This window comes from Kogia breviceps, chromosome 7, assembly GCF_026419965.1.
Source record: "Kogia breviceps isolate mKogBre1 chromosome 7, mKogBre1 haplotype 1, whole genome shotgun sequence".
NCBI lineage: Eukaryota > Metazoa > Chordata > Mammalia > Artiodactyla > Physeteridae > Kogia > Kogia breviceps.
In genome coordinates, this window is record NC_081316.1 from 65,435,505 (window position 1) to 65,457,234 (window position 21,730).

At 52.1% G+C, this 21,730-nt stretch overlaps 1 protein-coding gene across 4 annotated transcripts in view; it reads right to left on the reverse strand.

Annotated features, from left to right (window-relative positions):
• Positions 1–1,599: 1,599 nt before the first annotated feature.
• SLCO2B1 (solute carrier organic anion transporter family member 2B1) overlaps positions 1,600–21,730 on the reverse strand; it is a 50,009-nt gene continuing 29,878 nt past the window's right edge. For all 4 annotated transcript variants that reach the window (XM_067038485.1, XM_067038486.1, XM_059070864.2 and 1 more), the window contains 7 exons: positions 16,932–17,034; positions 12,366–12,723; positions 10,071–10,236; positions 6,408–6,571; positions 4,942–5,006; positions 4,508–4,628; positions 1,600–3,481 (listed from right to left, as the gene is read on the reverse strand). In XM_067038485.1, the coding sequence (XP_066894586.1) occupies positions 3,301–3,481; positions 4,508–4,628; positions 4,942–5,006; positions 6,408–6,571; positions 10,071–10,236; positions 12,366–12,723; positions 16,932–17,034 (1,158 nt within the window). In that variant the 3' untranslated portion in view covers positions 1,600–3,300. The remainder of the gene's footprint in view (positions 3,482–4,507; positions 4,629–4,941; positions 5,007–6,407; positions 6,572–10,070; positions 10,237–12,365; positions 12,724–16,931; positions 17,035–21,730) is intronic.

A 21,730-nucleotide genomic window follows, 5' to 3' on the forward strand; every position in this document is an offset into this window, starting at 1 on the left:
CCATAGAATCTAGGAGGAGACTTAATGCCTTCTCCTCCAACTCTCAGGGACAGGGTGAGAAGAAAGTGAGCTCACAGGTGTAATTGCTTGCGGCTTCTTATTGGCCAGAGGCCATGTCAGGGAAGAGGGCTGCTCCGTGGACCCCCTGAATCCCTGGGAAGTCGCTGGCCCTTACCTGTTCCACCCCTGGCTCTCAGCCCCATGTCTCTCTTGTGATTACTCCTGGAGTCTCTTCCCTGACCAGCCTGGATGATTTTAAGCACAAGCACCTCGTCTTCTTCGAATCTCAGCTCAACCCAGAGGTAGACTCAGCATGAAGTTAAGGCTGCTTGAGCACCACGGCCTCTACCCAGGCCCTGGGAGAGGCTTCAGCAATATGTTCCTGTTGTCAAGTTCTCGGGAAATTTGCAAAGGTAGACACTTTCACCACAGTGGGTCAAGATTGCTAGTTCTTTCCACTACAAGTTTCCTTGTGTCCCAGTTTCCCTTTATGTGAAGCAGTTGGCATGGGCATTTCTGGAATATGGCTAAGGGGGAGTGGAGTTGGGGATCAATTTAATTTGGATTCATTGGGATATATTTATGTGGTTCTCAGTCACCTCTATGAATAGATAAATCATTGCTAGTTACCTCTGTATAGAGAATGGCTTCTAGGAATCTTCCTACACAACAGTCCAACTCATTTGGCATTGTGACATCAAGGTGTCATATCCAGAGGTCACCTTGTGACATGAAAGTGTTTTCTCCTGCCTGGCCCTGGAAGTATATGGACAATAGAGGAGAAACAAGTTTGAAATGTATAGAACCAGAAGCTAGTCTATAGAAAATATTTCCAACCGTTAGGGGGAGAATTTTGGAGGTATGCACAGCAGTTAGTAAAAAATCTTATGCTATTTTTCTGAATTGTGAGATGTATTTGTTTTGACTTCTTTTTTCATTCTAAGTAAATATTCATCTTCTTACCTAATTTTGTGTTCTTTTTCTTTTTTTTTTTTTTTTTTTTTTGTGGTACGCGGGCCTCTCACTGTTGTGGCCTCTCCCGTTGCGGGGCACAGGCTCCGGACGCGCAGGGTCAGCGGCCATGGCCCACGGGCCCAGCCGCTCCGCGGCATGTGGGATCTTCCCGGACCGGGGCACGAACCCGTGACCCCTGCATCGGCAGGCGGATTCTCAACCACTGCGCCACCAGGGAAGCCCTGTGTTCTTTTTCTTAAAGAGGACTCCCCAAATTGTATAAGCGTCAGTTCACACAAAATCTAGATCTAATTCTGGCTCTGGCATTTACTTTGTGTGATCTTGGGCAAGTTGCTTATCCTTTCTGAACCATCTCCTCTTCCATAAAACCTGAATGACAGTTTGGACAGGTGAGGACTTGGAAAGCCTTGTGACCTTATTCCACTTCTGAAACCATTACTAGAGGAAGTAGTCGAGCAGAACAAAATTTAGACCAGAATATACAGGTAGGGGGAGATGTAATATACGAGAAATAATGGTGAGCAATGAATCCAGTAAAAGTTAAATCTAAATAACTGGAAAGAATCTGGTTGTTGCAAACCTTAATACAGTTTCGAAGAAAGGATTTTTGTAACAGAAGACACATTATGCAAGAACAAATTTAATAGTAAGCTACATCTATAATTCCAGATTATTTCTGCAAAACCTGGGAAATGACAGGGAAGGAGGAGAATTATGAACATACAAACAGCCTCATCTTTTTGGAAGAGACTCTGAAATTCTTGGCACTGATAAATACAGGCTCAGATATTTGTTAGACATTTAAAGGTATCAACCAGCAGAACAAAAATGGGAATTAGAACTTTTGTACCTCCCTCTTCTTTCATGTGGCATAGCCTCAAAGCCCTGCCACTGAGAGCTGCACAGAGGGCCAGAGCCACATGTGCCCCCAAACCCCCAGCTTCTCCCCTGGCCCACACACAGTACAGGGCTGGACACGGATTTGGGAAGCTCCTTCTGATGACTCCCTGTCTCTTGCCTCCCAAGCAACCAGATTGGGCTGGAAGCAGATTGGGAAACTCTCTTCCCGTCCCAGGGAGATAATCAGGCCAGATAAGACTAGCCATAAAACAAGACAAGGCAAGACAAGGCCTGACACAGACAAGGACTTGTCTGTTCAGACCCAAGTATCCCGCAGACCCACTTATTACACAGAGCCACGCATTATTGCTTCCAGATCACAAGCCTGGGCATCAAAAAGAACAGGTTCTTACGCCAACCCAGGCATTACAGAGAACCAGATGTTACCCCAAAATGTGGGTGTCACAGAACCAGACATTGTCTACACAACCCCAGGTGACATAGAATCAGGCACCTGGGAGGAAATGGTGAAATTAGGATTCTAGTCACAAAAGTCAAAGTGGCTTTGGTGGGCCCAGGTCAAATGTGTGAAATCTTGGCAGTGCACGGGTACCAGTGAGTCTATGCTGAGTGCATTTGGTCTTTGAAATTAGGAAATGCCCCAATGTGGGACCTGGGTCCTCCTCTCCACCTGGCAGAGAATAGGCCTCACCCAGACTGTGGCTGCCTGAGGGCAGGGCTGGCATTTCCTGACTCCAGAGAGTGAGTCTCCCTGCACAGCCAAGGCCCCTGGGTCCCTCACACCAGGTTTCCTGAAGGCCCTGCCTAGCCTGGATGTTCTGAGTGGGACCAGTTCCCTCCCCAGGGCGTCTCCCCAAAGCTCAGGGCTCTGCCTCCAGGGGGCGCCAAATGGACACTTCTCAACAGAGGCTGTACTGGCCCCAAGTCCAGGCTGAGCGGGGCTGGGGAGGAGACCTGAGTCTGTCCTGGCCACACAGATGGTCACAGCTGAAGGGGCCTGAAAGCTGTCAAGTTCATTTCCACCTGACAGAGATGGAGGCAGGAGGCTGAGGCTCAGAGAGGGTGTTCCAGGTGAGCAGCAGAGCAGGGCCAGGACCCAGTATGCGGGGCAGCCTGGCCTACTTTTGTCCACTTCTCTATCCTCGGGTTCTGGGGGAAAGATATGCAGTCCTTCCACCCAGGAAAGTCTGGTTTCAGGTCAGCCCGCATGGCTGGGGGAGAAGAGGGGGAAGACCCTCAAGCTTCAGAAGTGGCCAACACAACAAACCCGCAAGTAACTCTTTGGTTCAGGTGAGCAAACAAAGGCCCAGAAAGGGTCAGTGGCTTGCTCAAAGCCACGTAGCAAGTTAGTGGCGGACTCATAATTGGAAAACAGGGCTCCCAACCCCCAATCTCAGGCAAAGGGCCCAGAGGAGTTACTCGCCATGGCTGCCACTCCTGGCCAGAATGGGGCCCTGGGAGAGCTCACACTCTGGATTCCTCCGGCTCCTTCTTTTCTCCTGACGCTAACAGCTGCTGCTGTAGGCCAGAGTTGGGTATGGTTGCCTTGGTCCCCTCCTCTTTGTCCTGCTGCCTTAGGATGGCCAAAATCAAGGCGAAACAGGCCAGAGAGCCTGTCTTGAAGAAGAACTGGAGGCCGATGAACCTGGGAAAGAGCAAGTGACCCTTGAACTCAGGACCTCCCCATTCAGGGCTTGGATGTGCTTGTGCTGGAAACAGAGTGGCGTCAGCAATCATCACCCATTATGTAGTTGGAGACGTTGAGGCCTTGGGCGGGGATAGGCCTCTAGTCCCAGGGCAGTGGACCCTGTCACCATGGCCTTGGCTGGGAGTCCCTAGAATTGACCCCCATGGGGGTCCTTCCTTGGAAGCGGGGAAAGGCTCCAAAGAAGCCTGGGCATTCTCCCTGCCCTGTGCTGACTGCCTCATGGCCTGGGCTGGCCCTGCCTCTCTCTGGGTCTCTCTAAGGGCTCAGGGGGCCAGACAGTTCCAACTCTGGATCACATCACTTGCCACAAGAAAAGGAGGATTCCCTCTCCTGATTGTCTAATTCACTAAGACTCTTCTTGACTTTTCCTCCTCTAGGAAGCCCTCCTGGAACCATGCACTCCTCAGAGCTGGAAGTGAACAGCTCCCTACTCCCAGCTCTGCTAGTAAGTCCCTCCCCCCAGCTGCCCATCCAGCCCAGGGCCTGCAGCCTCTCTGCCTTCAGGTTCCTTTGGGCTCCCCATTGTATGGATGGGAAGATTAAGTCCCAGATAAGGCAGGTCTCGCAATGAGGGAGGCAGAGCTGGGCCTGCATCCTAGGCCTCCTATGTCCTAGATAGAGCCATCTTCCTAACCCACCCCAACTCCCTGTTTTTCTCACAGCTGGGCTGCTCCCCTGATTCTCCCCTCACTCAGCCAGCACAGACTGGTCAGGCCCAGCTTTTTCAGTTATCAGCTGTGTGACTTTGGGCCACTTACTTAAATCTCACTTTCCGCATCCATCAAAAGAGGAGACAATGTCTAGCTTGCAGGACTGATGAGATCAGCACTGCATAGAGCACCGGTCACCCTGAAGGTGGATGCCAGTGGACCTCCCCTCCCTGCTGGTGGCCTGCCTGGGACCCCAAGAGTGTTTCTAGAAGCTTTCTCACAGCCCCCTGGTAGTCCCTACCCCCAGTCTCACCGGTTTCGAAGCAGGTCGTGGTCATAGTAGTGGCAGACGGCCCGACGTCCACAACTCTGGGCCCAGTACACACAGGTGGTGTCAATGGCACTGCCGTGGATCACGGGGCTGGGCATCCAGGCTGGAGGAGGAGGTGTTCAGGGGACAGTGGTACCTCCCCTGCCCTCTCCCTGGTATATGTAACTCTTGAGGGCTCTGAGATACCGAGAGCCTCTTGGCCCATTAAGTCTTCTGCCTTCAAGCCCACCCCTTACCCTGGTATTGGTTGCGGTCTCCCTGATGGGCTGTTTAGCTGCTTGAGCACCCACCTCCAGGGTACCTAGGTCGGATCTGTGACCCTGTGGGCCAGTGAACCCTAAGGTCAGGGACCGGACCCCACTCATCCCTGTGTCCCCCTGGGCCTTGGACCAGTGGTTCCCCAGCACATTCTTTACCCAAAACTCTCAGGACCATGAACTGGATCCCCACAGCCAGAGTCTTGTCTTCTTTCTTCACTCCCCTAACAAGCAGGGACAGGGTGACATGAGGATTGAGAGGGTTCCAGCCTTCAAGGGGGTCTCACCATCCCCTTCTCTCCCACCACCCGGCACCAGCCTGCCCCCAGTCTGAGGTTCTTGGGGAGCGGGGCTCAGGCTCCACACTCCCTTCAACCTGCAGAGCCAGGTCCCGGCTATACCCACTGACCATCAGGGCCCTGTGCTGACCTCCCTGTGTTGCCGGTCACAGACACCCCTCTCTCCCCACCCCCTGCTCCCACCAAATTCTCCCCTTCCTCCTACTCTTGGCAAAACCTGGAGCTGGGCAGCCAGACACGCCATTTAACTTCCCTGATCTCTGTGGTGTCTCAGCTTGGGGTGCCCTGGCAATCACTGGTTCCTCTTCCTAAGTAATCTCAGCAGCTGGCATTTGTGGAGTGCTTACTATGGCTCAGTTATTCCATACTGTGCCCCCCATGTCCCCCCCATATGGTAGGTATAGCATTAGGCCCATTTTCCGGGTAAGGAAACTGACAGATAAATTTAGACAGGTTGAGTGACTTGGTTAAGACCCCACGGCTGATGGCTGTCGAGGGTTGGAATTTGTGTCCTACACTGCCTGCATGAATTTCTCTTAATCAGCCTGACTGCTGGGGCATCTGACTCCTCTACTTTTGCTCTTGCAGCCAGCCTGTTTTACGGATCTACATGCCTTCTAATATTGTAAGGGGCTCCATCCCCCTTCTAATTTTCTAGAAAACAGATGGGGAATAAAATAACCCCAGCATAATGAAAATTTGGAATTATCCTGCTCTGAGGTCCTCTTATGGACTCAGGTGACAATTTGTCAGTCCCAGCAGGCACCCTCAGGACAACGGCCAGAAAGATCTTGGACCAAGAGGCAGTGCTCAGCACGGGCTGGGTGCACAGTGGGCACTTAGTGCTTGTTGACTTGAAGTGGAAGAGTCGTAGACCACACTGACGGGGTTTGGATTTCTAGATGCACCCCCTGTGACCAGCTCACTGCAGGTCAGGTAGGGCGAAGAGTCAGGTGACGCCCCCCCACTTCCTCCTCACTGTGACTGGAGGCCAGGGCAGGGGCTTAGGTGTGGCCTCTCCTCCTCTGGGGAAAGTAGGGGTCTGGGCTCTGGGCCTTGGCATCAGTACTATTCCACCCAAAACTTGCTACATGACCTGGGGCTAGCTCCTGAATTTCTCTGAGCCTCAGTTTTCTTATCTGTAAGATGGGGAGAAAACTGCATCTCGGCAGTTGCCATGAGGATGTAGACAGGACAGTGAGAGCCTGGTCTGCTTTGGGGGCCCAGGACACCTCCTTCTTCGAACACCTCCCTCAGGATCCCTTATCCTGACTGTGGTTAAGAACCTCGTGGTATCCACTGGTTCCAGCATGCCCCTGCTTTCACCTTAGGATGAGCATGAAGGAGGGTGTGTGGGTGACACTCGCCAGTGCTGCACCCAGGCTGACCAGGATCATGAAGGGCAGCACCAGATGGCTGCAGGCTGAGTCACAGGAGCCTGCTGGCACAGGGCCGCCCCCTACCACGCAGCTGCAGTTGGTGTAGAAGACCTAGGGTGGGGAGAGGGGAAGAAGAGCCTTCAGGAACCTCTAAGGACAAGCAGCTGGCCAAGGGGTGAGGCCCCAGGAGGCTTATGAGACACCCATGGACACACACAAACTGGGGAAGAGCTGGCTGGATGCTGGGCTTTCTGATCCCTTGGCTGAGTCAGGATGGCTTGAGCAGCCTGACAGGTACCTGGACACAGGCTGTTTGCACACAAATGGGCTGAGCCCAGGCTGAGGCTGTGGGGAGAGGGGACGTGGAGAAGAGAACAGGGAGAAGGAACTAGAAGAGTCACCCCCAACACAGCACACACACACACACACACACACACACACACACACACTCACACACATACCTATGTATTCACACTCTCATACACATACATACACATACTCACTACATATACACACACATACTGTCAAACATACTCACACTCACACCCCACACACATGCTCACACACTTATATACTCACACCACATACACTCTCTCATTCTTTCATCTGGTGATGTGAGAATGTTCCAAATTCCTGACTGTCTGTGCAAGGAATTAAAGCAACAAAGTGTTTTGAGGAAGGAATTCAGATTTTCCAGTTCAGTGTTCCCCCTTCCCGCTTTACTGAGGTCTTCCAGGGCACTGGATCAGCCCTCAGGGTAACCTGGTGAACTCCGGGCAGCTGGAACTCTCTGGGCCTTTCACCTCCAGCTTTGGCAGCTTTAGACTCTTCCCAATGTGAAAAGGGCTGGGAAGCCCTGAGATGGATGCTGGGAGCCTTGGAAAGATTTTAAGCATGGGAGAGACAAGACCTGATAGCACAAAAGCTGCCCTGGCTGATGCAAGAGGATGGACCTGATTGGGGAGGCTGGTAAAGAGGCAGGGGGGAGGGGGAGGGGGATGGAGAAAAGGATTTTGCTTTGAGAGATATTGAGAAGGTGGAATTAGGGCAAGGTGAGAGAGAAAGACGGGGAGAGAGAGAGAGACAGAGACAGAGAGAGAGAGAGGAGAGATTGGAGACCTAGGATTCCAGCCTGGGTGTTTGGGTGCTCCATCCATTGCACGACGAGGCTATGCTGCCATATGTGCCGGCCCCCCTGAGCACACACTGTTTGGACCTTCACCATGGGCTGAGCAATCCACTGGGTCGGAGATACAATAAAGGGACAGGTAAGTGGAGAAATATGCCAAGGCCAGGTTATTGGAAGAGAATTATCCTGTTCTTTTTTCTGGAGGCAGAAGGTTGCTGGGAGAGATAAAAAAGCCAGAGGCCTTTCTCTTGGGGTTTTCCCAGCCCTTCATTCATATTCATCTAATTCCACGGCAGGAAGTTCATCTTATGAATGACTTTAAGCTCTCCAGCTGCCTCTGATTCTCACTCCCTAGGACCCCACCCCCTGAGCCCTAGACGCTGCCAGCCATCCCTGTCTCCCATCTTTCCCCTGGGCCTTTACTCATTCATAAATTGTTACCGAGTGCAGCTGTGCTGGACACTGACTGATCCATCTCTGGGCTGAGTAGCTCAGGTTGGCCTGAGGAGGCAGGCTCGCCAACAGACAATTCCAGGCCAGGGTGACAGTTCGAGTGCTGACCAGGACTCAGCTACACGATCCTCCAAATACTATACCCAACACAACCTCTGAGGATGCACTGGAGAGGGGGCTGGGCTCAGAGGCCAGAGCCCTCAGCTCTAGTCCCAGCTCTGGCATTAAAACTTGGGGCAATGTCTGGTCCTTTCCTGGGCCTCCATTCCCCATCTGTATAATGGCCATAATAGAAGTGCATATTACTGCATGCTTAAAATTCCTCAGGCACCATGCTGAGTGCTTTTCATGGATTATGTCATGTGGCTTTTCACTTAATGAATTTATCCAGGTAAAACATTAGCACAGTGCCTGGTATATAGTAGGCACTCAAAACTATCACCTCCATTTCACAGACCAGGAAACCTAGGCACAGATTAAAAAATTTGCCTAAGGTAACAAAGCCAGTTAGAGGCGGAACAGGGATTTGAAGCAGGTGGCCTGGCCTCAGTGCTCACAGGCCCCTATCCACAGGAGTTCACTGTTGCCTCGGGGATCCAACCCCAGCTGCCAGGGCCTGGGGGACTTTGGAAGGGTCTCAGGGAGATCAAACCAAGTCAGGACAGTAAGTGCTAGGAGGTTTGAAAGCCTGGATTGCGATTATTCCAAATGCAAACAGTTTACACAGCTTAGGTGGTGCCTGGCTGGTTTCTGAAATATCATCAACCAGGTGCTTTACTCTTTGCCAGCCCGTGGGGCCCAGATCTCTCCCTGTACGAGTCTTGGGCCTAGATGCGGATGCCCAGCAGGACACAATGGCAGGGGTTTCGCATGATGGGAGTGGGGGTCTCCGGAGAGAGGGAGGAGTTGTCATAACAACCAGCCTGACACCCCCCCTCCACACACATGCTTTATTCCAGCCTGGAGGGCCTGAGGAAGGTGAGCATTGTCCCCACTTGTCCTTTGGGGGCAATGAGAGGAAAGGAGAGGAGGAACCAGCTGGTCTTGGTGGTCCTTCTAAGATTCCCATAGAACACACTGCTGCTAGTTACGCTGCCCACTCCTCCTCTCTCCCACAACCGCACCCCCAGGAGTTCCTTGACATCAGGGACCCTTGGCTCTGGGTCTGTCCTCAGCCCCCAGCACAGGGCCTGGCACAAAGGAGAGGCTCCACGAAGGTTTGTTGACTGACTGACTGACTGACTGACTGACTGAATGGGCTCATTGCTCCAGCCTCCCCACGGGTCTCCCTGTCTCCTGGCTTGCATTCTATTCACCTTCCTCTGCACTATGGCCTCAAATGTGATCAGACACAGGTCTGACCTTGTCACTCCCCTGCTTAAAACCCATCCAAGTCTCCGCATTGCTCTCCAGGTAAAGGCCCCACTCGTGGCCTGGCATTCAAGGCCCTTCCTTGTCTGGGCTTTGCTTTCCCTCCATGAACACTTATGCTTCTGCTCCAATAATTTCTTTGCAGTTTCTTGAAACACTGTATTTGTGTGTGTGTGTGTGTGTGTGTGTGTACCATGTGATATGCCCTCCCTGCCTGGAAAGCCCTTCCCTAGTTTGCCTGCCCATGTTTGAAGATCCAGCATGTGTGCCACATCCCGTGAGGCCTTTTGGGACCCTCCCAGGTGGGATATATCTCCTTGCATCCTTGTCTGCACTTGTGGGGACCACCTCTCCTGCCTATCACCACCCCTGGAATTCCTGAGTTACTTCCTTCTGCACCTCCCCTGCATGGACAGCCGGGGCCAGATCTGGTTCACTTCTGTGCTCTGAGCCCTGGCACACGGCTGGGCCCAGGCTGGCAATGAAAGCTTATTGAAAGAATAAAGTTCTACATCTGCCAGCAGGAGGAGACAGATGACACAGACAGAGAGAAAAGCCAGAGTGAGACCATTCAGAGCTGGGAATGGGGCAGGCACACAGAGGTGGGGAGGGCAGAGCCCATGGGAGGCAGGGGGAACTGCCAGAGGCCTGACCCACCTGGCCTTTGTCCGGAGCCTCGTGGACTACCCGGCTTGTGCAGCCTGCGTGGCAGGGCGTGAGGTACTCCACACGAGCGCTGGAGTCACAGATGGGGTTAAAGTCGTCTGACGGGCAGGAGCAGGGCTCCATGCAGCCTGGAAATAGCTCCAGCCCAGGCTGGGCACTGGTGGGAGAGAAGGCCGGCAAGGTTGGCCTGGCTCTCCCTCCCTCAGGCCACGAGCCAGGGCTCCCTCAGCCCTGAAACCTCCCCTGATGGCCATGGTCAGAGATTTCAGCTCCACACAGAGGTTTTTCACTGTCAGAGCTGCTCCATGGCAGGCAATGGTGAGCCCCTTGCAGTGGAAGCTGCAAGAGGCCTCCAATGGGAGAAGTGGGGAGCAGATTCTCGACCAGAGGCTCGGAGACCCACTTCCAGCCCCAAGACCCTACAAGTCTTTGAGCTGCTTCTGCAAACATCTCTGCTCCTCAATGACCCTTTCTTTTAGGGAACATAAGGTAAATTCTTCTCAGAATTTAGTCTCAGATGAAAAGTGCCTTTATCTCAATGAGCTGGATTGCATCCTTTCCTGGGAAAATTAGAACTGTATGCGAGGGACCCAGTCAGGGTACCTGAGTAGTTGTGGGATCTCCGACCTGTTCCTGCTTCTCTCTGGCCTCAGTTTCTCTGTCAGCTCTGCAGGTTCCCCTTCCTGTCGCCATCCTGCAGTCTCACGGCCTTTCCCTCACTCTCACTGCCCTGTTCACTGTCTAGGGCACATTTCAGACCCACCTGACTCCCTTCTGGGGCCTGCCCGCAAGTCCCAGGAGTGACTCCGCTCTACTCTGACCGGGGCCAGGGATGCCCAGGGGCAGGAGATCAGAAGAGAGGTGACTCCACCTCTCTGAGCCTTGCTATCCTCATCTGTGAAATGGGGATAATGGTAGGACCCATCCCAGAGATCCCGTGAGGGTTTAATAATACGGAATATGGGAGGAGCTGGATGTGTAGGAGACCCTCAGTTCTCAGCAGCTGTTGGTACCATTAGTTGTGCTGGAGTTTGAGAAATTCTCAGTTTGTTCAGTTGGTCCCCAAAGGCTTCTTCAATGAATTATAACCCAAAGCTGAATAAATTGCAAGAATATAGATGAGAACCTGGATGAGATGAGATGTCAGGGTCAAGGTGAGAGGCTTCAGAAGAAGAGACAAATGGGGCATGTGAGGTAGGCTCACTTTTTCCCATTTGCTTTTTTTAAAAATTGTGGTAAAATATTCATTTACTCTTTACTCTAAAAATCATGAAAATGTCCTGGCTCCCTCCTCAGACCAGGGGCTTCATGAGGGCCTGGCTGAAGCCCCACCTCGGTGCCTAGAACAAGGCTCTACAGACAGAAGGACCCACCCTGGACCTTTGGGAAAAGGAGAAGGGACAGGGAAGGACGGGAGAGGGAAGGGAGACGGGGGAGAGGTCGGCGAGGTGGAGCTGGGACAGAAGGGGCAAGGGCTGAGCATTTCTGGGCTGAGCCCCCCCCCCGCCCCGTAGTCACACAGAAGGAGCCACGGGTGTGGAAAGTTGGCCTCTGGGTGGAGGGAGGAGATGCCGAGGGAGAGGAGAGAACAGAGCAAGTTGGGGGATTCTAGCTGGGTGTTGGGCCAACCTAAGTCTGGAGCAGTTTCCCAGGAAAAACAAAATCATTCCGGAGAAGAGGCAGCAATGGAAATTCCAACACTCTCACCAAGATAGTTCTGGGGGAGAGGGTCTGTGTCTATGGAGGGCGGTGGGTGGGGTGGGGAAGGAGAAGGGAGATAGGCATCAGAGGCTTTCCTCCTGGAGGGTAGAGGCAGGTGCTGCCCCATAGATGTGGAAAAGAACTCTGGAATTTTAGGGTCATGGAACAGCAGAATTTTAGCTCCCAGCCTCTAAGGACCAAGGATCTCTGAAGTCTCCAGGCCAACTCCTTTCCAGGGCATAAGTCCCCTCTGCAGCACTCCTGATAGGGGCCTTCTTACCTGTGCCGTCCACACAAGTGGCCTTGCCCTGTCTCATCTTCCACCCCCTGCCCCAGGCCTGAGCTGTCCTGCCCACGAAGTCCCATCCCTACCTAGTGGTGCCTGACACCTTCCCTGGAGCTTTCAGGAGACAAGTCCCACTGTTCACAGCTGAACCAAGCAGGCAGGGGAGGGGAGGGGAGGGGAGGGGAGGGGAGATTTGAGGTGGGGGGCACCCCACTGACCTGGCCTTATGCAGGCCACACCCTCCCGTGTCCCTGGCACCCTCCTGCAGCTTTTACTCACAGGCTCTTGCACATACTCACCCAGGCTGGTGGTTGATGCCTGCAATCTGGTGGGTAGAGCAGCCCATGAAGAAGAGGGGCGTGCTGAGAAGCAGGCAGAACAGAGCCCCCAGCAGGCAAAGCGTGCCGCAGTGCATGGGGCCCAGGCGGAGGCGCTTGACCAGGATGCCCCCCACCACTATGCCCACGATGGCCAACGGGATGGTGAGGCAGCCTATGAGCAGGTTGGCATAGGACGCTGTGACGGAGAACTGGCGCTCCAGGAACTTGGGCAGGAAGGTGGCCATGCCTGCCACCATGGACGACATGCACACCTGGGACAGGACCACCAGCAGGAAGATGGGGTGGCGCAGGGTCCGCAGCATCACCCTGGGAAAGACTGATGGGGTGAGGGGAGGGAAGGTCAGAGTGGGCCGGCCATGCCACGTGTTTCCGTCCCATCCTGCCTGTTCAATTTGTTCCATTCCTTCCATCCCATCTCATTCCACTTAATTCTGTTGCATTCAGTTCCATCCCATTACATTTGACTCCTTTCCATTTAATAATATTCCATCTTCGAAATTCGGTCGCTTTCCATTCCATTGAGTTAGACTGCATTTTATTCAATTGCATTTCTCTCCACTCAGTTCTACTCAAAATGCGATTCCATGTAGTTCCCTCTGTACCATCCTATTTGATTCTATCTCATTCACCTCATCCCATCTCATATCTTCTGTTCTACTTATTCATCTCACTTTTACCCCCACTCAGTCCTTTCCATCCTGTCCTGCAATAGCTCTTTCCAAGCCAACCCGGGCCTTTGTCTTCCCTTCTGTGTCCCCAATATGGGACAGTGCCCACTGCCCTGATTTCCCCATTCCTAGTTTATGTTTCTCCACAGCACTTTACCTAACATACTACACATTTTACTCATTTAGCCATTTTACTGTCACCCCGCCAGAATGTAAGCTTCATTTAGAGCAGGTATTTTTATCTGTTGCGTCAATTGCTGAATCTCCAGAGCCCAGGGTATATAGTAGGCACTCAAAAAATACTTATGGAATGAGTGAGAGAATGAATGCATGGACATACAGACTAATAGGTGATCAAATAACAAAATGTTGGAGCAGAATCTAAAACCTCCAGAGAAGGTGGAAGCTGAGCAGGTCTGGTGCTGGGCAGCTTCTTGGAGGTAGGACAGAGGTAGAGTCTGAAGAATGAGAGGATCTGGAGAGGTGGAGGGGAAGGAATTCCTATAGGGGCGCAGCCCCGGGGCAAAAGCATGGAAACAAGAACAGACGAGATGGCTCTGGCTTTGAAGCCCTCTCCTCCCTTGCTGCCTCCTAAACCAATGCCTGTGTACAGATGTCCCTCGCTGCAAGTCTGCTAAACTGAAGGGCACATGACATGGGGTTGGTCCCGAACTCTGAGCTTCAGGGCCTTCATCAGCAGGGGCAGCCGAGGTGATGGACCAGAAGACTTTGTGGGACTCTCCACCAACTAAAGAGAAAGACATGTTTCTGCCCTCAGGAGGCGAGATGAAGTTAGACATAAGGTGTGAGGGAGAGAGGAGAAAAGGCCTTTCTAAGAAGAGGCATTGGGGCTTCCCTGGTGGTGCAATGGTTAAGAATCGCCTGCCAATGCAGGGGACACGGGTTCGATCCCTGCTCCAGGAAGATCCCACATGCCATGGAGCAACTGAGCCCGTGTAACACAGCCGCTGAGCCTGCGCTCTGGATCCCACGAGCCATAACTACTGAGCCCACATGCCACAACTACTGAAGCCCGCATGCCTAGAGCCAGTGCTCTGCAACAAGAGAAGCCACCACAATGAGAAGCCCAGGCACCGCAACGAAGAGTAGCCCCCGCTCACTGCAAATAGACAAAAGCCCGAGTGCAGCAGCAAAGACCAAAAAAAAAAAAAAAAAAGAAGAGGCATCAGAGGAGCTTTAAACACTTGCCAGGCTGGGCTGGTGGGGGGAGATGGCCATGGGCTCCTCTGGGCTGAGTGGGGGTGAGGGCAGGGCTCCCTTCAGTTCCTGCAGCTGCAGGGCCAGGGAGTTTCTGTCTGTCCTCAGAGCATGGCCAGAGCCAAGCCAGCTGGTTCCCTAGTCCCCTGGGCCTGGCCAAGAACTGTTTTCTTGGGCAGGGTGGCTGGGAGCTGGGGCTGTGGAATTCCCCCTCTTCCTGTCCCAGGCCTTCCTCCTGTCCTCAGTTCCTTGCCACACACGCAGTGCACTCAGCAGCACTTGGAGTGAGGAGGGAGTGACGCCGGGCCTTCACCCCAGCGAGCTGCTCCAGCTTCCCTCCCTCCTTGAGCTGTCCTGGCCAGGAGTAGCCTGGGTTTGGCCCAAGCTGTACGGGTGACCTCATGGTGCAGGTAGGGCCAAGAGAGGGCAGGGACTTGCCCAAGTTCATCTAGGAAGGTCTGGGCCAGGCCAGGAGTTGCTGGGAGCCTCCTGGCTCCTCGTGTAAGGGTCATTGTCCCTTCTATCCCTCCTCTCCCACCCCATCCTGCGTTCCTGTGACTCTGGCTGCCTGACTCCAGAGGGCTCCATCTCATGGACTGTTTCCGTCCCATTCTCCTGTGCTCATCACTGCAGTACACTTTGTCCCCATTCTCTATCTCTCTTCAGCATCTGCAACCTGTCCCTAGAACAGATGGAAAATTCCTGGAGGGCAGGACTATGCCTTTAGTTTAGATAAGGATGCCTGAAAGGGAACTCCAGGGCTGTCTCTAGCTCAGGGACTTTCTTTCCCACTAGACAGGGGCTTCTGTTAGGTCAGCACAATGTCTCCTCCCATCAGACAAGCCAGGGCCTCTGTCCACTGAGAGACTATGTCTCGCTTATCAGACAGGGGCCTCCTCCAGCAAAGAAGCCAGGTGTCCTCCATTAGACAAGACAAGTTCTCCCTCCATTCAGGCACTATGTACCCTCCATCAGACAGGGACCTGTGTCTCTCCCATCAAACAGGGCCTCTCCCAGCTCAGGGACTATGTCTCCCCCATCAGATAGCCTTTCCTTAGCTCAGAGACTGTCTTCCCCTGAGGTTAGGACTCCTCCAGCAGTAAGACCATGTTTCCTCCTCCCTCTACCTCCCCACTGGTCCTAGGTGGTCAAGGCCAAGGCTTTGGACCAGACTGGCACCTCTGGAGCTCAGCAGAAAGCCCAGAAGCCAGGGTGGCTGCCCAGCCACAGGGCCTGTGCCGGCCTTGCCTTGGTCTCCCCTAGGATCATGTAGGAGCTGAAACCATCAGAGATAATCTGGCCTAGAACACCTGCTCCAGGATCCAGTTTCAGCAACTGGCCCCAGCTTTCCTCTGGGCTGAAGCCAAAGCAATGATTAATAAGCTCTTCCATGGAACAGCACACTAGGGCCTTCTAGCAGCTGGGGGTGACCTGAGGTTAGGGAGTCTAAGCCCCTGCCTCTAGGCCCAGCCTCTTGGGTTCCAGGCCCCCCCTTTCCCTGAGAGTACTGGAGAACCAGGGGCTAGATCACTGGCACCCCAGCATCAAAACTTAGGCCCCAAGAAGTGGGCCTAATTAACTTCCTATTGCAAAATTCCTTGGGGATGGGGGGTGGTTCAAGCAAACCCTGTGGTTATCACCCTCCTAGACCACAGGCAACTCAATTTACTGTCCTGGGATATGGTCAGAATTATAACAGGAGGGCAGGGGTGATGACTGCAAGAATAATTGTATCATAACAATATAAGCACAGTTTCTTAATCCATATAAAGGACCTTCCATTCATCATCCCATCTGAGTCTTCTAACAGTCCTTGCAAGAGGCAGAGCAAGGATTACTGACCCAATCTTTCAGACGAGGAAACTCTGGTTAGAGGAGGAAAGTAACTTGTAAAAGATTGTACTCTGGTCAGTGTCAGGGGCAGGCCTCTAACCCAGGTCTTCTGACTTGCTGTCCAGTGCTCTGGCACACCACAGGCACTCAGTGTTTGTGGGATCAGACTCTTTAGAAAGGATGGCATGGTCACAACATGGATCCTGGTTATTAATCAGTTTAGTTCATAGTCTCAGGGTCAGAGTGACATGGATCTCACCTCTCACTGTACAGATGGAGAAACTGAGGCCCAGAGAAGAGCAAGGGCCCAGGACAAAAGCCCAGATTTCTGGACTTCAGCCCAGAGCTCCTTTCGCCCATGCCACAGCCAAGAACTTTAATACAAATAAATATTTACTGAGAGCCTCCTGTTTGCAGGCTCCATGGTGGGAGGAGAAGAAGGGTCACAGATGAGCCATCACAGGCCCTGACCCTCAGGAGCTCACTGCTTGGTAGAAGGGTTGGACAGTACAGATCTGAGCTGACACAGGAGTCCTGAGGTTTGGAGAGCCGAGAGGAGAGAGAGCCAGGCTGGGGGAAGGACAGAGTGGTTTGACCTAGAGGGACAAGAAATATTTTAATAGGTAGTGATAAAAAAATGATGTTCCAGGCAAAGGGGACCCTTTGAGCAAAGACTGACAAGGAATATACGGTGCTTATGAAGGGCCTGTAGATGTGGAAGGTGAATCAAGAAAGGCAGGAAGGGCTGGATTCTGTACAGTCCCATGTGCCCCTCTGGCCCCACCTCTGGCCTCAGCTCACTTACCTTTGATAAACTGGGTCACAGTCAAGTCTGGGGCAATCTGGGCTAGGCCATCCTTCTTCTCTGGGTACTCCCCAGGGCTCCACTCAGAGGAGGAGTCCTCACCCTGAGAAGATACATGGCCAAGGGCAGTCAGCTGGATGCCAGGCATTCTGCTCAAAGATGCTATGGGCTGGGGAAGGGAGCTCTGGGAGAGGAGAGGGCGGGGGTCTGTCACTGCCAGGAGTGTCCCATTTGTTCTTGGCCCTGTAGGTACTCAAGTGGTTTTTGAAAAAAATGGATGAAATTCCAATGGTTGAACTCTGTCATCACCATTATTAACATCGTAATAAGCAACATTACCATGAAAATAACCACTGTAACCACCACCATCATCATTATTCTCATCACCTTAAATATCACCCCCACATTCACATCACCAATATCATCATGAATAAACAACCAATATAGTCCTTACTATTGTCATTGTCTCTGTCAAGGTCACTAATTGCCTGGGCAATCACACTCGTTAGCACATCATCACTGTCACCTGACCCTTCAGAATCACCAGCAACAACATCATTATCGGAATCACTGATACCATTACCGGCTGTCTCTCACATCACTGTTATCCCTACTTCACCACCATCAGCAGCATCACCAACCTCTATCCAAGGTTATCATATCACCACACCGCTCTCTTCAGTTTTGTATCACTCATCACCTGGAGAGTCACCATGAGCAGGAGCCTCCAGTGCCCATCCTGTTCCATCCTGTCTGCTGCGACAGGAAGGGAACTGGGTTGGGAGACCCAAGAGGCAACAGCCCCCTCCTCCTTTTGGATGAGTCAGACCACACACAGAGGGCATTGCTCAGCCCTGTGACCACACTACGAAGAATCTCATGGCTACCCTGTCATGTGCCCCTCCACCTAGGTGAGGATGGCCTCTGTGCAACTCCTGAAAAAAAGGTCTCTGGGCTTCCCTGGTGGCGCAGTGGTTGAGAGTCCGCCTGCTGATGCAGGGGACACGGGTTCGTGCCCCGGTCTGGGAAGATCCCACATGACGCGGAGCAGCTAGGCCCGTGAGCCATGGCCGCTGAGCCTGCGCGTCCGGAGCCTGTGCTCCGCAACGGGAGAAGCCACAATAGTGAGAGGCCCATGTACCACAAAAAAAAAAAAAAAAAAAAAAAAAAAAAAAAAAGGTCTCTGATCCCAGAAAAGAGAAGACTAGGGGTGATACAATTATGGTCTTCTGCTTGCACCAAAGAGGTAAGGAAATAAGGATAAATAATGGTTAATGGTTACTAAGCACTTACTACCATCCCAGCTCTGTTCTAATGACAAATCCATTAGCTTATTGAAACCTCACAGCAATTTTCTGAAGTAGGTACCATTGTAATCCCTATTTTTCAGGAGATAGAACTGGGACACAGAGAGATGAAGTAACCTGCCTGGTCACACAACTAGTAAGTGGTTTGGCTAGGATTTGAACCCAGACAGTGTGACTCCAGGGCCTGTGTGCATTTGGCTGGTTCACCCTAAGGGCAGGGGGAACCAAGGCCCTGAGTGAACCAGCACTAAGTGCTGGGTATTCTGCCTGCCTTATTCCAATACAGCAGTGCTTTCAGGCAGGTACTATTACTGTACCCATTTTTTATATGAGGAACTAAGTCTTAGAGAAGTTTCTTCTGGCACAGGGTCATTCAAGTATGTGATCAAGTGGGGTCTGATTTTACTACATTTTTCTGGGCAGTCTGAGACCAAGATTAGAAGCAACAAGTTGCATGGAGAAAGACTGAAGCCCAATGTGACGAGCAGCTTGAATGAGGCTGCCCTTGGAGGAAGTGAGTTCCCCATCACTAGGAGCATGCAAGTACAAACTGACTTCCCCCTGGTCTGGGGTGCTATATACCATGGGGAAGGGTGGGTTGGGCTGGGGAGCTCATCTGAGGTCTCTGGTTCTGCCTCTTCTCTCCCCACAGAGCCTCTGTGAGGTCCCCATAAGCTTCACCCTCTGGCTGGTGTCTGATACCTTCTCTTCCGTCTCCCATCTTTTTTTTTTAAGGGAGCAAATACTGGACTCCCCACATTTCAGGACCTCCATGTGGGCCCCCACCCTGGGAGGTCCCTGTTCCAAGCCTCTTCCACCTCACTTCCAGGTGTTGGCTGGCCCAAGGCTGGCCCTGCCCCAGCAGGGAAATTCATTCAAACATCCCTTCAAGTGTGTTTGTCCCCCGTGGGCTTCTCCCTTCCTTGTCTCTACTTTTATTCCAGCAGGTACAGGGCTCTGGGTTTCCTGGCCTCAGGGGAGGTTCGTGGCAGGGCAGAAAGTCATGGTTGCAAGATTTTCCTTTCTGGCTTTTGTTTCCAAAGCCTGATGCCATTGAGAAGATTACTTTGGGTGTTTGGGGGGTGGGGAGGGGGTCTGTGAGGAGAGGGAGAGGAGAGAGGGGTTCCCTGAGAAGCAGGAAGCCACAGAGCCTCTGTGACAGTACCCAAGGAAGCAGTTCACTTCTGAGGGGCAGGCTGCAGAATGACTTAAGGAGACTGGGTCCCCATGTTCCCAGCCACACAGAGCTTCTCAGCTCTTAGCAGGTTAAGGGGGACCACATGGGCCAGGATGGATTAAGGCTAATACCTGTTAGGGGTGTGGTGGGGGTGAGGATAGGACCTCCCTGGTGCCTGGACACCCTGTAAGACCTCAGGACCTTTGCTTCACCTTGGTGGGGGAGCCCTGAGAAAGGCTGAAGTTGAATTGCCTACTGAGCCAGGAGGATGGGCATTCAGAGTAAAAGTTAAGTTGATTTTCAGAGAAAATAACTATCTATCTTATACACACTTAGGGTCTGAGTAAAACCTTATTCAGTGTCTCTTCCTTGCTGAACTCTGAGCTCTGCAAGAGCAGGGACCACGTTTACCTTGTTCTCTGTTGAAACTCTGATGCCTAGCACAGGGCCTGGAGTGAAATAGTGGATGTCTGTGAAACATCTATGAAAAGAAGGAGTGTAAGAGATGGCTCCCACAGGCAGTGGGTGCAGGCAACGCCAGGCTCTTGGAAGGAAAATGAGAACATCAACAGGAGATGCCATTGTGCTGGCAGCAAGCTCAGAGATGGCTGCTGGTTCAAGAGCAGGCAAAGGGTCCACACTGAGCCCCCAGGGCCTAGCAGAACGGAGACTCCAGGCATGCCAGGCCACTGGTATGTGGGCTGGTGGCTCCTACTCCAGCCTCACTGGGACCTGCAAAGGAAGGAGACTTACACGCCACACAGGAGCAAATAAGTTGTGAGGTTAGGTAATGACGACTAAAACCTGACACTTGTCTGCCTCTACAAGGATTAAATCACAAGCCGCTGTGACCGCTGACCTTCAATATCCCCTGAAAGGAGTTCAGGGTGGAGACCAGGAATAAAACACGCTGTGCTCTGGGAAAAACTGGCAGAACAGGCCTTCAGATAGTTAGATATTTTCAGGAGAAGATTTTATGAGCCCAGTTTGTGCATCACCTCATATCTAGAAAAGCACTAAAATCCTTCATGGTGACGTCTGCTCCCCGTGACTAGCAGCAACCTTCTAAAAAAGTGTGTGCGTGATTGCATGTACCACACCTCCTTCCCCACCTTCATCAAAATCACATACATACTGACCTTCCCCCCTACCTCTTTGGAGCAGTTTCTCAGAGCTATCTGAAATGCTGTATCTCAGGCTATAGTTCTCATTTTGCCCCCAATAAAACTTAATTCACAACTCTCCTGTTGTGCTTTTTTTTTTTCAGTCAACAGTAACTTGCTCAACATCACACAACTAGAAAGTGGCAGAACTAAGATCTGAGCTCAAGCCTGCCTGAGTCGAAAACTGACACTTTATCCACCAAGCCCTGTGAATCAGAAGTATGGTGCAGGACTGGCGGAATTAGGAGGCACCTTCGTGGGGCAAGGTGGAGGGGCCTGAAATCTGAGTCTTGTTTCTCTGGATAAGGCACTGTGGGTCTATTATTCATTTATATCTCAGAGCTGTGCTGTCTGATGCAGCCACCAGCCTCATGTGGCCGCTGAGCAAATTGAGATGGGCCGTAAGTGTAAAATACACATTGCGTTTCAAAGACTTGGTATGAAAAAATGGAACGGAAAATATCTCACAATTAGTTTTTTGTATTTATGATATGCTAAAGTGAGAATGTTTTAAAATAGTGGATTAAAGAAAATTCTTCTTTTTTTTTTTTTTTTTTTTTGCGGTAAGCGGGCCTCTCACTGTTGTGGCCTCTCCCGTTGCGGAGCACAGGCTCCGGACGCGCAGGCTCAGCGGCCATGGCTCACGGGCCCAGCCGCTCCGCGGCATGTGGGATCTTCCCGGACCGGGGCACAAACCCGCGTCCCCTGCATCGGCAGGCGGACTCTCAACCACTGCGCCACCAGGGAAGCCCGAAAATTCTTCTTAAAATTAATTTCTTTTCCTTTTGAATGCGGCTACTAGACCATTTAGAACAACTTTTGTGGCTCACATGATATTTCTTTTGGACATGCTGCCTTAAGGAGAATTAGAGAATCTCCTGACTCTGTTCTCAGTCCTAGTGAAGCTGTGAGAGAGCGTGTGGGATGGTCCAGGGTCCCGGAGCGAGAGGGGTGCTGACCCAGGAATGGAAGTAAGAAGGGTGGGGATAGATTGACAGCTTCCTAGGTTTCCTATCAGGGAGAGGCAGTCTTGCCTTTCAGACAGGCAACATCTTGTGAGTTCCTTGCCTGGGGTTCCTTGTCCCCAAGTGAACAGTAAAAACAACCACAGTGTCATCTGCTGCCATGTGTATAACCCTATGTGGTCTACAC